At 43.1% G+C, this 15,910-nt stretch overlaps 1 protein-coding gene across 1 annotated transcript in view; it reads left to right on the top strand.

The window, feature by feature from the left end:
* mgat4b (alpha-1,3-mannosyl-glycoprotein 4-beta-N-acetylglucosaminyltransferase B) overlaps window positions 1-15,910 on the top strand; it is a 268,079-nt gene that overhangs the window by 101,945 nt on the left and 150,224 nt on the right. Inside the window, exons 2-3 of the mRNA XM_056769376.1 lie at window positions 9,455-9,634; window positions 10,618-10,761. Coding sequence (XP_056625354.1) covers window positions 9,455-9,634; window positions 10,618-10,761 — 324 coding nt within the window. The remainder of the gene's footprint in view (window positions 1-9,454; window positions 9,635-10,617; window positions 10,762-15,910) is intronic.

Below are 15,910 nucleotides of genomic sequence, written 5' to 3'. Positions count from 1 at the left end.
GGCGGAGGATAGAGTCTCGCAAGCGGATGTCAATATTCTCCAACAAAAGGCTAAGAAAATGGAACAGAAGATTGAGGCATTAACCAACAAAATACAAGATCTAGAAGACCGAGGACGTTGGTCAAATCTGAGGTTGGTTGGCTTGCCAGAGAAGCCAGAGGGGTCAGATATGTGCACTTTTCTGGAGGACTGGCTTCCCAAAACACTGGTTAACTGCTTTGACACAACTCCCATAATCAAAAGGGCTCATCGAGTGAGTCAGGTCACCATGGAATGGCCATCCTCGCCCAGTACCATAGTCGTGAAGGTATTGAATTTCAAAGATCGTGAAAAGGCGCTGAGAGCTGCTAGGGCCTTAAGAGAGATTCGACATGTTGACAAACGGGTCAGTCTGTTCCTGGATCTGTCTATGGAGACTTGTGAGTGCCAAAGATATTTTGACAGAGTCAAAGGCCAGTTTAAATCCATGAATATAAGGTATGGGATGGTCTACCCAGCTCACCTGCTAGTGACCTGCAAAGATAGGAGACACATATTTACATTGGTCCTGGAAGCTGAGAAATATATTCGAGAACCGGAGACTACTAGATTAACGAAAAACACGACAGTCTGTCAATGACTGAACGAGCAGGCTCTTTCTCTTCTAGCTCCATAAGCAAAAGGTACAGTTTTGTCGTATACTGCAATTTTCATGTTTGGAAAAAACGTTTGAAACGGCATGGAAGATGTATATCCTTGAAATGAACAAACTGGACTATGCCCTTTATCTTTTGTTTACTATTTTGCATCACAATGTGTGTTAAGCTTAAAGCAACTCGTACTGTTTTTGGTGTTCATGTTGGTTAAATTTAAGAGTTCAAGAGTTTATCATAACTGGAGTTAAGACTGGGGGTTCAGTACATGCGTTTCGTTCGGGGAAACGGATGGCGTTATATGGGGAGGGTTTTTGTCTTATTTTTATTTTTGTTTATTTTATTTCCTTTTTTAGACATGCTATATTATAGTACTAAGTGGAAACACTGGATCTTAAAATAAGTAGTTGGAATGTTAGAGGCCTAAAAAAGCTTATTAAACTAAAACAGGTATTAGAGAGGATTTAACAAATGAAAACTAAAATTGTTTTTCTACAGGAAACTCATTTGGTAAAAGATGATGTAGGTAGAGTTTGCAAATGATGGCCGGGACGTGAAGTTTTTCATGTCCCATTTACCTCGCACGCAAGAGGAGTAATGATACTATACATAAATCAGTCCCATTCCATTTATATAAACAACATAGTAGACCCGCAGGCTCGATTTATTATACTCAATGGTACGATTGTACGAATACGCAAGTAACTTTAGTAAATTTATATACCCTCAATGGAGATGATCCTTCATTCTTCCAGAACCTTTTCTAAACTATAGTGTCAGAACAGGGTCAGAGCATGACAGACCCATTTAAAATCAATGAGGACGAGGGTTTCACTATTGATGAATCGCAAGAGGCGACACATAGTATGAATAGTGGGCTGGATGCCATAGAGATTTACAAAACGTTTTCAAATAAACTGTTACCGCACTTGTTAGAGATACTCAAGGAATCGTTTGAAGCAGGAATATTTCCCACCTCTTTAAGGTCGGCATCTATTACCCTCAGTGTTGGGCAAGCTACTTTGAAACTGTAGTTAGATAAGCTACAAGCTACTCATCAATAAAAGTAGTTAAGTAACAGCTTAGCTTCCCATTTGAAAAAGTAGTTAGCTACACTAGAAGTTACTATAAAAAAGTAGCTAGCTACATTGAAACTACTTTGATTTTAGAGTGTCATTGTATATTAAGAATAACTGATTAATTGTTAATGAAAAATATTTAAAGAAAACAATGTAATACAATACTGTAACAAGGTTCGTTGTGAAGGAAGAAAGGAGGCGGGGTCGGTTTGGCTGGGAAGCACGTAAGTTTAATTCCGTATACACACAAAATAATAACACTTCCGGGTTCAACAACCCGTTTTCTCTGTCTGTTCTACAACTCTTCTGTTGATGAATCTTTCTGCTCGGGTATCTCCTGGACACACCGTCTCTGTACCTCCCGAGTATCGTGTCTTCCTAGCCTGGTTCTCTCTCACTGTCTGCTTCCTCCTTCGAGCCTTAAATGCGTCTCCTCGCCAATTACTAGAACAAGAAGCAGGTGTTTTCAATATAGCGTTGATCTGCTTACTCACCGTCATTCTCCCGACACGCCCCCCTGCCGCAGACCGCGCTAAACCACGCCCCCCTTGCCACATACCCCCACCGCCCGACTCAGGCCGAGGCCCCATCCGGCCTGAAGCCTCGTCCCCCCTCCTCCGGAAGAGAAAGTCGGCCACCGCCATCTGAGTCCCCGGCCTGTGGATCACCTGGAATTTAAATGGTTGCAAAGCAAGGTACCAACGAGTGATCCGCGCGTTGGTGTCCTTCATGCGGTGGAGCCATTGGAGAGGCGCGTGGTCCGAACAGAGCGTGAACTCCTGCCCCAGGAGATAATACCGGAGGGTGAGGACCGCCCACCGAATCGCCAAACATTCCTTCTCGATGGGACCTCATCTCAGTCCGAGACAGTTTGCGACTGATGTACAGCACTGGACGATCCTCCCACTCAATCTCCTGGGACAGGACCGCGCCCACGCCCCTGTCCGAAGCATCAGTCTGCAACAAAAAAGGGAGTGCAAAATCGGGAGAGTGCAATAACGGCCCGCCACATAGAGCAGCCTTCACCTGGGTAAACCCCTGCTGACACTGCTCCGTCCATTGGACGGTATCTGGTGCCCCCTTTTTAGTGAGGTCACTCAGCGGGCTGGTGAGGTCCGAAAAGTTGGGAACAAACCGTCTATAATATCCCGCCAGCCCCAGGAACTGCCGCACCTCCTTTTTGGTCTTGGGTCTCGGGGAGGTTGCAATCGCTGCCGTCTTATCAATTTGGGGACGCACCTCTCCGTGACCCAAGTGGAAACCCAGATACCTTACCTCTACTCGCCCAACCGCACACTTCCTCGAGTTAGCCGTCAGCCCCGCCCTCCTCAGCGAACTCAGGACCGCTCTCAAGTGCTGCATATGCCGCTGCCAATCATTACTATATATGATGATGTCATCGAGGTAGGCTGCGGCATACGTCGCGTGGGGTCTGAGTATGCGGTCCATGAGGCGCTGAAAGGTAGCAGGGGCTCTGAATAAACCGAACGGAAGTGTGACGAATTGGTGTAATCCGAACGGCGTAGTAAAGGCTGTTTTCTCCTTGGATAAGGGAGATAGAGGGATCTGCCAATATCCTTTTGTCAAATCCAATGTCGAAAAAAAAACAGCCGTCCCTAGCCGGTCAAGTAATTCGTCAATTCAAGGCATTGGATATGCGTCAAATTTCGACACAGCATTCACCTTGCGATAGTCCACACAGAACCGGACCGAGCCGTCCGTCTTCGGTACCCAAACTATCGGGCTAGCCCAGTCACTATTGGACTCTTCTATCACTCCCATGTCCAGCATAGCTTCTAATTCCTTCTGAACCACATTTTTTTTGTGTTCAGGTAACCTATATGGGCGACTGCGCACTACTGCACCCGGTTTTGTCTCAATGTGCTGCTCTATGAGATTCGTGCGGCCGGGCAGGGGCGAGAAAACATCTGCAAACTCTACCTGTAACTTCACAACATCCGTAAGCTGGGAGGACGAGAGATGATCTCCCCCTGGAGCCAGAGCGAGAGATTGCACTTTGATATTCGCTTCTGGCCCGAGATCATCTACTCTACTCACTGTCGTCGCCAGCATCACGGTGTTTGCCTCACTCCATTTTTTTAGGAGGTTGAGGTGATAAATCTGATGTGCCCCGCTCCTGTCCGATCGTACTACCTCATAATTGAGATCTCCTATTCGTAGTGTGACCTCAAATGGTCCTTGCCACTGGACGTTGGGAGTAATACAAGCACTTTCTCTCCCGGTGAAAATTTACGTAGCCTGGCGCCTCTGTTATAATGTCGGCTCTGTCTATCCTGTGCCTGTAGCAAATTCTCCATAGAGAGCCGCCCTAGTGTATGGAGTTTTGCTTGCAAGTCCAGGACATACTGAATTTGGTTTTTGCTCGCGGAAGGCCCGTCCTCCCAAGCTTCTCTTAGGACGTCTAATACCCCGCGAGGTTGACGACCAAAGAGAAGCTCGAAGGGGGAAAACCCCGTAGAGGCTTGGGGGACCTCGCGGACCGCAAATAACAGAGGTTCCAACCATTTATCCCAATTTTTGGCGTCTTCGTGTACGAATTTCCGGATCATGGTTTTTAACGTACGATTAAAACGTTCGACCAGTCCGTCTGTTTGTGGGTGATAGACGCTGGTCCGAATCGTCTTAACCCCCAACAATCCGTACAGTTCGCGGAGTGTCCGTGACATAAACGCCGTGCCTTGATCTGTGAGAATCTCCTTAGGGATTCCCACACGGGAGATTAATCGAAACAGGGCGTCCGCAACACTGGTTGCTGAGATATTGCGCAAAGACACTGTCTCAGGATATCGGGTTGCATAGTCCACAACGACCAATGCAAATCGATGTCCTCGTGCAGAACGCTCTAACGACCCGATCAGGTCCATACCAATCCGTTCGAAGGGGACCTGAATAAGAGGAAGCGGGCACAATGGTGCCCTTGGGGTGGCCGGTGGGTTTACCAGCTGGTATTCAGGACAAGACGCGCACCACCTGCGCACGTTCTTGTGAATGACCCGGCCAAAAAAAACGGGCCGTTAGGCGATTTATAGTTGCGGATTGTCCCAGGTGACCCGCCATAGGATTACAATGAGCCGTCTGGAAAAGCATTTCCCGGCGGCTTTTCGGTATGACAAACTGGGTTGTATCCTGGTTTGACTGAGTGTCTTGGGTCACTCGATACAACCGGTCTTTTAAAATAGCGAAATATGGGTAGGTCAGGGGTTGCGCAGGATGGAGGAGTTGTCCGTCGATGGTGCGGACCTGATCAAACGCATGTCTCGTCCTGAGACTGCTCCAGAGGAAAATCATCGCACTGAGAGAGAATTCTTCTTTCCACAGCGCTCCGTTCCTCTGGAGTTGTCGTCAGAGGTCCCGGCTCCACTTCTCCCATCTGCGCCACCGGCCCTCCCCATCGCATTTGGTTATTCCCAGAAACATCCGCACATAGATGTCCCAATAATGTTTGAAATAATGGCCAATTTGTCCCCAAAATTAGCGGATGTCGGAGGTGCTCGTTAACAGCCACCTCTACACTATGTTTTTGTCCCCTGAATTGTATGGTCAAGGGCACCAAAGGGTAGTTCATCACGTCCCCGTGTACGCACCTTACCTTAACCCTGCGGCTCGTATCCATTGCCTCAAATTGAATCAGGCTTTGGTGAATTGAGGTTTGGTTACACCCTGAATCCACCAACGCCTGATGTATACCCCCCTAATACTCACAGGTATTTGGTACAGCCCATCTTGACCGAGGGCAGCCTGAGGGTTGTCGGGAACCCGGATCATCATACCGCCCTCCTATGATGGACATCGATGTCCTATGATGGACATCGGTCGATAAAATGACCGGGGTCCCCACAAAGCCAACAGGCCGGCCCAGGAGTCCCCACCGCACTAGCGGCAGGAAGCAGACCCCCGAATTGGTGAGGAGAGGCTGACGACACGGAAGAGGTCTGTGGACCGTTGCCGGTCCGGTAGGGTTGTCCCTCCGGGGACCTTACAGCTCCGTATGGCCCCGCCTCTGGTGGGAACCGGGTTCTCGGCGCCGGCCGCGGATAGAAGTTCCCCCTAGACCTGGGAAGGGGCACCGGTCTGGAAGAGGTTGAAGAGACCCTAGGAGGAGAGGAAGAGAGAGAAAGCGATGATGGGGTGCACCGACCCCAGGGCACGCCACCAATTGATCCTCCGCCAGTTGGATGGCCCGGGCCAACGTCGTCGGCCGGTGACACTGGACCCACTCTGCTCCAGCGTCACCTGGTCGACGATGGTATCGACTGTGGTGGCCCCGGCCATCAGCCATCTGCAGCAGGCATCCCGGAGCTGGTGAGCGAAGGCAAAAGGCTGGGCATGTTCCCCGAATTCCAGGGATCGGAACCGCTAACGATGTTGCTCAGGACTCCGGCCCACCCGTTGGAGGATTGCCTTCTTGAGGTCCGCGTAGTTCAGCAGATTCGCCACCGGAAGCTGTTGGGCGGCCATCTGGGCTTCTCCAGACCGGAGTGGGATGAGGCGGGCGGCCCAAGCGTCCGACTGCCATCCGGATAGTTCCGCGGACCTCTCGAATAGATCCAAGAAGGCTTCCGGCTCGTCCTGGGTCCCCATCTTATGCAGCGGTACCGTCCCGGATGCAGCCGATGGCGATGAGCCTCTCTCCTGGCTCAACCAGCTCCGGAATGACTCGCGGTCCTCCTATTGGGTCCGTAGAAGAGCCTGGAACCGTAGCTCCTGATCCTCCCGAAGTTTCATCAGGGCCTGATGATGTTCCTGGTGGAGACCCGCGAGTGATGTTATTACCTCCGCAAATGGCGATCCTGGCGGGGACTGCATGGTGGCGGCTGACTCCTTTCTTCCCGGGTTTCGGCACCAGTGTAACAAGGTTCGTTGTGAAGGAAGAAAGGAGGCGGGGTCGGTTTGGCTGGGAAGCACGTAAGTTTAATTCCGTATACACACAAAATAATAACACTTCCAGGTTCAACGACCTGTTTTCTCTGTCCGTTCTACAACTCTTCTGTTGATGAATCTTTCTGCTCGGGTATCTCCTGGACGCACCGTCTCTGTACCTCCCGAGTATCGTGTCTTCCCAGCCTGGTTCTCTCTCACTGTCTGCTTCCTCCTTCGAGCCTTAAATGCGTCTCCTCGCCAAGTACTAGAACGAGAAGCAGGTGTTTTCAATATAGTGTTGATCTGCTTACTCACCGTCGTTCTCCCGACATGCCCCCCTGCCGCAGACCGCGCTAAAACACGCCCCCTTGCCACAAATACAGTTATGATTTCAGTGTTGTTTTATTTTGTAAACTGCACAGTACGCGGGTTAAAGTTAAGCTCAAATGTATCTCAAGTTTGCAAAATGTAGACAATGTGAATTATTAAAACAACAAAAAGAACAAGTGTGGGGCAAAATAACTCACCTGCATGTGTTTCCTTTAATTTTTGCAGGAAGTCTTTGATGCAGACTGCGTTTTAATTTTTGGATTGAAACAGAATACATAAAAACGTGTAACCATTACTGTTTGCATCTTTAAGAGACATAAATAAGGCAATGGGCAATTAATCACTGCGGGTCCAATCCAGCCGCCGTTTAGATTCGGATGCACGGATATTGAGTGCTTTACGGTAAATTCCAGGAAGGCTGCTTTTAAAGCTTTATTTAAATGTAGAGGATTCTGTACCTTCAAGGCTTCACAACCTTGACATCAACCCTAGTGTGACATTTCTAGACACAAAATGATGCCAAATGTAATGATTCTTGCTCGTCATGTGAACGCATGTTGTAAAATGTTACAGTGTGGGGAAGATTGAAAATTAAATAAACAGATTTAGAATATGGGGTGATTTTGAAAACAGGGCTTACATTAAAATAGGAGTAGGCCTTATTTAAATTAGGACATTTCAGTAACTCTATCAAAATTCCTTTTGAAAACAATATTACTGGTATGGACATTGAGACAAGACATAAGTGTTGACTGCATTAAAGGACTATAGGGGATAGGGGCAAGTTTTATGATGTTCTATTTTAACCAAACATCTTTTTGTGTTTCATGGGATGATGTTTTGGTACATCACAAGTTTATCATCTATCTTCCTTTCTACTATGTGAAGTCTTTGTAGAGCATGATCGACTTTCACATGGTCAAGATGTGACTTAAAAGGGATAACCTCCCCAAAATTCTGTCATGATTTGCTCACCCTCATGTAATTTCATACCTGTATTAATTTATTTGATCTGATGAACACTGAGAAAGATATTTGGAAGAATGTTACTCATTTTAATTACGGGACATCACTGACTACCATAGTAGGAAAATTTAAATGGTAGTCAAAGGTGCCGGTTTGTTTCTTTAAAATATCTTATTTTGTGTTCAACAGAACAAAAAAATTTCTTCTATGGTAGTGGATGATGTCCCAGAACTGAAAATGGCTAACTTTCTTCCAAATATCTTTCTCTGTGTTCAGTGGAACAAAGAAATTTATACAGATCTGATACTACCTGAGGGTGAGTAGATGATTACAGAATTTTTGTTTTGAGTAAACTGTCCCTTTAACGGTGGCTTCATTTTAAAACCTTTATTCTGATAGTCAGACCTTTGAAGAGCATATCTCAAGATATTCCATACATTCTGGGACAGATTTGGGGAATAAGGGAAAACATATTTTTTTCAGTTTTCCCTTTGTAATGGCCATATGATCTTATGAGAGATCCTTAAAGGGATAGGTCACCCAAAAATAAATCTGTCATCATTTATTATGTGTACATACAATAGAAGAATGGGGAGAAACTTTAAGTTTTCAAGGTTACACTTTCTTCTTCAACCTCTGTTTTTCGACGTAGAAATCGAGTATGCTAAATTACAGGGTCATTTGACAGATCTGGAGCCAGTTCAGTTTTTCCATGAATCATGTGGCAGCCGGGGGCAGTTGGCAGATATGAGATTGAATGTCTGACTGATCGGCACTCAGCGGTTTCTATTTTGTAATGCCAACGTCAATCTACCTCCCATGAGGGAGCTTTGAGATTGGAGCTACAATGAATCCTTCTGCATGTGGCTCTAAAAGTATGTTTGTGTTTGCAGCTCAAACCCTTGTTCTGGTTAAATTTAAAGGAGTCTTATGACATGGCTAAAACAAATACTATCATTTGTTTTAGATGTAATGTGTATACACTATTTAAGGTTAAAAAAGGCTGTATTTTCCCCATACCGTGCATGTTTGTATCTCCTCTTCGACCCGCCTCTCAACTTGCAACCTTAGTTTTTTCATTCTAGAGATATTTGGGGGTATAAGAACAAGTTAATTAGTCATTAATGTGTGTTGACCACTGGGGTGATGATCATTTGGTGGTTGTCGACAATAAACTATTTGTTTAAAACTGATGATGACTAAGTAATGGTTTGCTATATGACACCAGTTCCATTGATCTGCCTGTCAGTTGTAAACTTTGAATGGGGAAATATAATGAGAGAAGGAGTAAGAATATTACACTTTCTTGTCATGTAAAGCATGGGAAAAAAAACTTTAGCCTCAGAAAAGCTGCATAATACTTGTTTAGTTATTAACATATTTATTGATATATAATATAAAGGTTTCTGTATCTGGATTATTGAACACTATTTAAAAAAAAATATGAAACAAGCAGCTGATCAAGTGTTTCAACTAGTAAAAATTAAAAGGCTGCAAAAAATCAAAATGAGTTTAAAGCAATTTCTAATTAATTTCTCTCACTTTATCTCTCGATTGTGTTTGTAGGTAATGTAGTTGACATTTACCAGAGGGAATTTCTGGCTCTTAGAGACCGTCTCCACTCTGCGGAACAAGAGAACCTTAAACGCTCCAAAGAGCTCAATCTGGTGCTGGATGAGATCAAGCGAGCCATCGCTGAGAAACAAGCATTGCGGGACATCAACCGTACCTGGAGCAGTCTGTCGGGTAAAATACAGAAACAAAACAGCTAGAATAGCAACACACAAACAGCAAGACATTTAAGCAACCGCAACCAAACTTATGTAATATACATACAGTACTACTGTTGATGCACTTATGTACTATGGACTAAAAGTGACAGGTCACCCAGAAATGAAAATTCTGTCATCATTTACTGACCCTCTTGTCATTTCAAACCTTCGGACATTCTTTTTTCCGCAGAACACAAAATAAGATATGTTGAACAAAGTTGACAACCGAATAGCACTGCACCCCATTCAATTTTATTGTATCGACAGAAAATCAATACAAGTTGTGCAGTTAACATTTTAAAAAATATCTACTTTTGTGTTCTGTGGAAGAAAGAAAGTCATACTGGTTTGAAATGTCACGAGAGTGAATAAATGATGACACAATTTTTATTTTTGTGTGAACTATCACTTTAAAAGGGATAACAATTCTTTCTACAATGGTAGTCAATGGTGCCCCAGAAATCATAGTTGCTAGTATTCTTCCAAATATATTTCTTTGTGTTATATGAATAAGTGCATCTTCTGGGTATTCATGTGCTCTTTGTCATGTTGGGATTTTAAGTGCGAGGAAACACACACCTCATACTTTGGATGCACCTACAGTATAATTTACCTAGGTAGGTAGTACCACATATTATGCAATCTATGGTCTAAAATAAAGCTCTACATTACTTTATATCAAATATAATATGTCTACTTGAAACCTGTTGCATTGCATCGGTAAAGGCAGACTTTTAAGCTATGGGGAGTGGTCGCAGTAAGACTTTGTTCCCAACATTCCCCTTTGTATTTTAAGGGTTGGCCAATGGTTGGGGTAATATGCATGTTATTCTACCACAAAGAAGGGATTAGAGTTAGAAACCGTGAATACTAATAGGGTAATGCATGTGAGGACTATGATAGAAAAGCATTTGAAAGGCATGCAAAAGTGACTGGAGACATTCTGTGTGATTTAAGATGAGACCAAGCTAAAGTTGTGGAACGTGACCAGCAGTAAGAATATTCTGCAGCTTCCCAGCATCTTCCATCATCTGCCACACCTACCTGCCAAGGAGACCAGCCTTCAGCCAGCTGTGCACATCGGCCAGGGCCGCACAGGAGGTCAGTGTGTGTGTGTGTGTGTGGTCTTTGCAAACCCCACAGAGACTATGTTTACTTGGACACCAGTAATTAATTTTTTGACCTTACTCTGACTAAAACAATATTCTGATTAAGGTGTTTACTTGAGTTTCTTATAGACTATTCCGTTCATGTTCCTGTTTTAAATGTTATAGAACATTGATTGATTATTGTTACACGTCATTACGTCGCCACACCAGCAAACATTAAATTCTCTCTTGTTTGCCGTAAAACGACTGACCACTGTTTTGTCTTTATGTCTCATGTCAACTTTATTTATATAGCGCTTTTTACAATTTTCATTGTTACAAAGGAGCTTTACTTGAGACATATTGACTATAAGCAAATCAATTAAAGTTATATACCTGTAAAAACAAGAAAAAGTTGAAAACACAGAAGACACATATAGAAATAGACACAAAGACGGACAGACACACAGACGTGCACGGACACGCAGACAAGCACGTGCACACACACACACAGACAAACACGCACGCACACACACACAGACACGCAAGCACAGTGAAAGCACACATTTAAGATAAAGGAGAGAGAAACACAGGTCAAATATTAAACAGACTATAAAATTCTAATTCTAAAGCAGCCAGCCAGGCAAATAGTGCAAAACAGTATGCAAACGGTGGCGAGGAACCCAAAACTCCAACAGAGAAAAGAACCTGGTTCCTGGTTCCTGTTGATCTAACTAATGCAGCCTAAACCCTCAGAGGATTTATATTATGAAAGTGTAAAGTTTAAAAAATGGAATGTCTCTCTGACGTCCAACTGGGTGCATCTACCATGGCTAGACGAGTGTCAGATATGTCTGGTAAATTGCCCGATCAGCTGGACCGGGATCTGGCAGATTGCAGCTGGGTTAGCATTCAGTCCGACGAGTCCGTGGACAGCAGCAGTACAGCGCAGCTGTTAGTTTTTCTCCGGATGGTGTTTGAAGATTTCTCCACAAGTTTTCGTGTAGAAAAAGGTACCATTATTAAAGCTGGTAGCGGTGACTACAGACGGGGCTCCTGCTATGATCGGACGACATACAGATTTCATCACTCACTGTAAAAGTGACCCAGACTTCTCAAAATTTCTGCATTATCACTGCATCATTCACCAGCAGGCGTTATGTGCAAAAGTGAATGGCTTTGGACACATGATGACTCCCATTGTAAAAATCATAAACGACATCCGCTCCAAAGCAAAACAACACAGGATTTTCGAGGTGCTATTGGAGGAGATGTCAGCTGAATACCTGCTGCTACACACAGAAATCCAATGACTCAGCAGAGGACCAGTTTTACTTCGTTTTTTGTCACTTTTGGGTGAAATAAAAGAGTTCACGCAATCCAAAGCCGAAGACGTCTCACTGCTAGAGGAAACAGAGTGGACACTTGACCTTGCATTTTTGACGGACATCACTGCGAAACTAAACGACTTGAACCGCCAGCTGCAAGGCAAAGGTAAGACTGTTGTTGATATGATAAGTGCTTTACATGCATTTAAAGCCAAGATGAACATTTTCTCTGTGGATTTACAGAGCAAAAAGGTGCTGCACTTTCCCTCTGTGCAGTCGGTGCTGAAAGACGATGCTTCTGCAGCCGAGACTTTTGCAAAAGTTACAGAAAAGTACTGTGAAGTCATAAACAGACTTGGGCAAGAGTTTGAGAATAGGTTTTGTGACCTTCATCAGCTTGAGCCATGTGTGTCGTTCATTTCCAATCATTTCATGAACATGGACACAACATGGTTTGCTGAGCAACTAAGTGCAACGTTCAACTTGAATGCTGGACAGGTGGAGTTTGAAATCATAACATTGCAAAATGACCTGCACCTCAAAGCCTACCAGGCTGCACCAAACATTTGGTCCCTTGTTGACACAGAGAAGTACAGTGGAGTATACACAGCAGCTATGAAGGTTGCTAGCCTGTTTGGTTCAACCTATCTCTGTGAATCATCGTTTTCTGACATGAACTTCATCAAGAACAAACACAGAACACGCCTCACTGATGAACATCTGAAAGACTCACTCACAGTTGCAGTGTCAAGCTACACACCAGATGAAAATGCCACAGATTTGGTCATTAGTTCAAAATGTGACAAGATTTATTATAAAATATATAAGTTGTTTTTTCTAAAATTAAATAATTGATAACTTTTTGAAACAAGATAGTTGTAAAAGGGTTTGTCAGTGGCTATTGAAAATGGGACATTTTTACTATGAAATGTAGTGATGTAAGTGATCTAAAGTTACTAAAAATGTAACAATAAACTGAGATTAAAGTGCTGAATATTGATATCTGTTTCCCTCCTTATTCTCATTGTTGCTAATTATTGTGAGTAATCATTTACGTGATAAGTGTCTTCACATAGATGAGTATTATTAATAATGTATAACTACAGGCGAACTGAGCAAATTTGTTATTTCAGAATCAAACTGGTAGCCCATCGTATGACTCAGTACCCATGAAGTAGCACTCAGTTTCAAAATGGTTGGTAACCCCTGCTTTAAATCAAAAGGGGGGTCTAATTTGATTTCTTGAGTCATGTCATGTCGAGTCAAAGGTTATATTATATTCTTCGGTCTGCCATTATAAGCGTCACCTATGTGGAATTTTGTTGTAAATTTGTCATGAACATGGGTTGTGAGGACAAGAACAGAGGAACCAGATGCAGACAGCGGGTATTAAGGGGTTTTAACAAGACATTAAATAAAATATAGATACAAAACAAACACCCACAAGGGGGTAACATAACAAAACATGGAAACAGGAACAAGGATTAACTAGACTAGACTAACACTAACACTTGAAATTTAACTACAATAAACTAGACTATGCAAGACACATGAACTCACCACAGATGACACAAACAATGTACCATCACAGGACAGAAAACACAAGGGCATTATAAGGGCAACTAAATCAGGAGAGGGCAGGCGTGGGACATGAAATCATAATGAGCACTAACAAGGAAACAAGAGGGCAGGAACAATGAAAAGACCGAAGAGAGAAAATGGCAACCCATAAGTGTCAAAAGTGTCTCTCTCCACATAAAACACAAGGTTCTGTCATGATCCTGCCACTAGATCAAGAAAATCATCACAAGATGGGACAGAATCATGACAGTAAAATGCAACGCAATGGCAAATTGCTACAAAACTTGGTGTGGTTCATCAAGGTTTAGTTCTGAGAGGACCTGTAAAGTTTTAGGTCAGGATGCCTTAGTGGTCAACTCAACTTTATTTATAGAGCGCTTTTTACAATTTGCATTGTTACAAAGCAGCTGTGCATGAAACATTTTGACTATAAGCAAAACATTTAAAGTAATACAAATAAAAACAAAGAAAGTGAAAACACAGAAGAGCGATATGCACACACAGGTTCAAACACACACACACACAAAATACACACGTACTAACACACACAGACACACACACGGATGGGCACGTGTACATTATGCAAATTTGGCAAGGAACCCAAAACTCCAATGGAGAAAAAAAGTCCCATAAGTCCCTGGTCTGTCTAGGTGTTGTAGGATTTACTATTATCCCATATTGACTTTCCCAGGTTAGGAGAGAGTCGTTTAATACAAATGGAGACGTACACACACGATTTCATGATTGTGATCTGTTTTACTTATCAGTTTCGTTCGCCATTTCGAGCGCCATAGTAGGTACATACAGTATATGCCACATTTGATGTGTGAGCAATACATGCTCGTCATGCAAAAGCAGAGCTGAAACAGCAATGATAATTTAAGTGCTTAGTCTATGCGCAATCACTATATATCTATGTCTCAATCTATGACTCAAATCTGTTAATGTGATTGGTTACAGGGTTACTGACTTTAAAATGTCAACCACGACAGCTACTGCAGTGAGATGGAAATCGGAAATGTAGGAACATCTTGTTAAAATGTAAACGGAACAAATACCTCTATAACGCTTCCATTGAGTTGTCCTTTCAAAATGTCCATTGTGTTCTGTATTTTACATAGCTGCTGCTGCTTCTTCTTGTTGGGGTTTTATGGCGGATAAAATTATTCCCACCTACTGTGTTAAAGTATGGACCAGAAATATCTCCCACCCAAAATATATATTTATATATTCTCTTAATTAACACTGTCCTTTTCAAATAAAACAAACTGTCCTTTCCATCTGTCATTATATTCTTTAGATTTATTTCTAGCACTGCAAACTTTCTAAATTCCCCCTTCAAAATTTCCCGTTCTTCAAAATACTCATGACAATAGCCATAACAGATGCTGCATTGGCCACTTCGCTCAGTTGCTGCAACAAGGCCGTCATTATAGGTAGTGAAAAAGTCCACTAAACCCAGAGAAGTGAATGGGAAAGCTAAGCTTTTTCGGTATTTAAAGCACAATAGCGTTTACATTTCTAAACAAATCAAGTCTATGTTCTACGCAGACTACAAATTTACTATATCAATAGTTGTCTCGATAGTTCAACTTCTACTTGACTTAAATCATTGAACAACACACCAATGGTAATATAATTTAATTTACATTTAAGGCTCTGTTTATGCCTGATATTAAGAGGCTTTTTAGTCGTCCACAAGTGAACGAAAGAGGCACACATCCATTTACCTGCTGCTGTAATCTGTATATTTTTCCACTTTTCACCACTTCTGTCCTGATTTCTTCAAGAAAGATCCGAAACAGCATACACATTTACTAACATATAAATATATTTTCTTATTCAGATATATTATTTGAATAGATGAAATAAGTGAATGCAATGTTCATATGAGTGCGACCGGAGATGACAGAAAAAACCTACAGCAACAACAGTTTTATTTCTGCTTTGACAGATGTGAGAGCGCGCCAAATGCTGTATGCGTATTAGAAATGGAATGGTGAGAAAACATTCTGCATGGTACGTTTTTTGTCTTAAAATTTTTTTTAGGTCTTTAACCAGCATAGTTTAAATCCTGTTTGGCTAGCTCGCTTCTCATAATGTTTACGCATGATGCCCGTATGCTGCCAAAACAAAAGTTCACAGAAAAAAGCTGAAGTCTAACTAAAGCAGCGCGTGCAACAGCCCTAAGCTACTCTCCTATTGCCAGGCAACACTCCCACTTCTTGCAAGGGACAAAAATCGATAAATTGC

The sequence above is a fragment of the Triplophysa dalaica genome, chromosome 16, assembly GCF_015846415.1.
Source record: "Triplophysa dalaica isolate WHDGS20190420 chromosome 16, ASM1584641v1, whole genome shotgun sequence".
Lineage (NCBI taxonomy): Eukaryota > Metazoa > Chordata > Actinopteri > Cypriniformes > Nemacheilidae > Triplophysa > Triplophysa dalaica.
The sequence above is the reverse complement of the archived record's forward strand: the minus strand, read 5'-3'. Positions and strand labels throughout refer to the sequence as shown.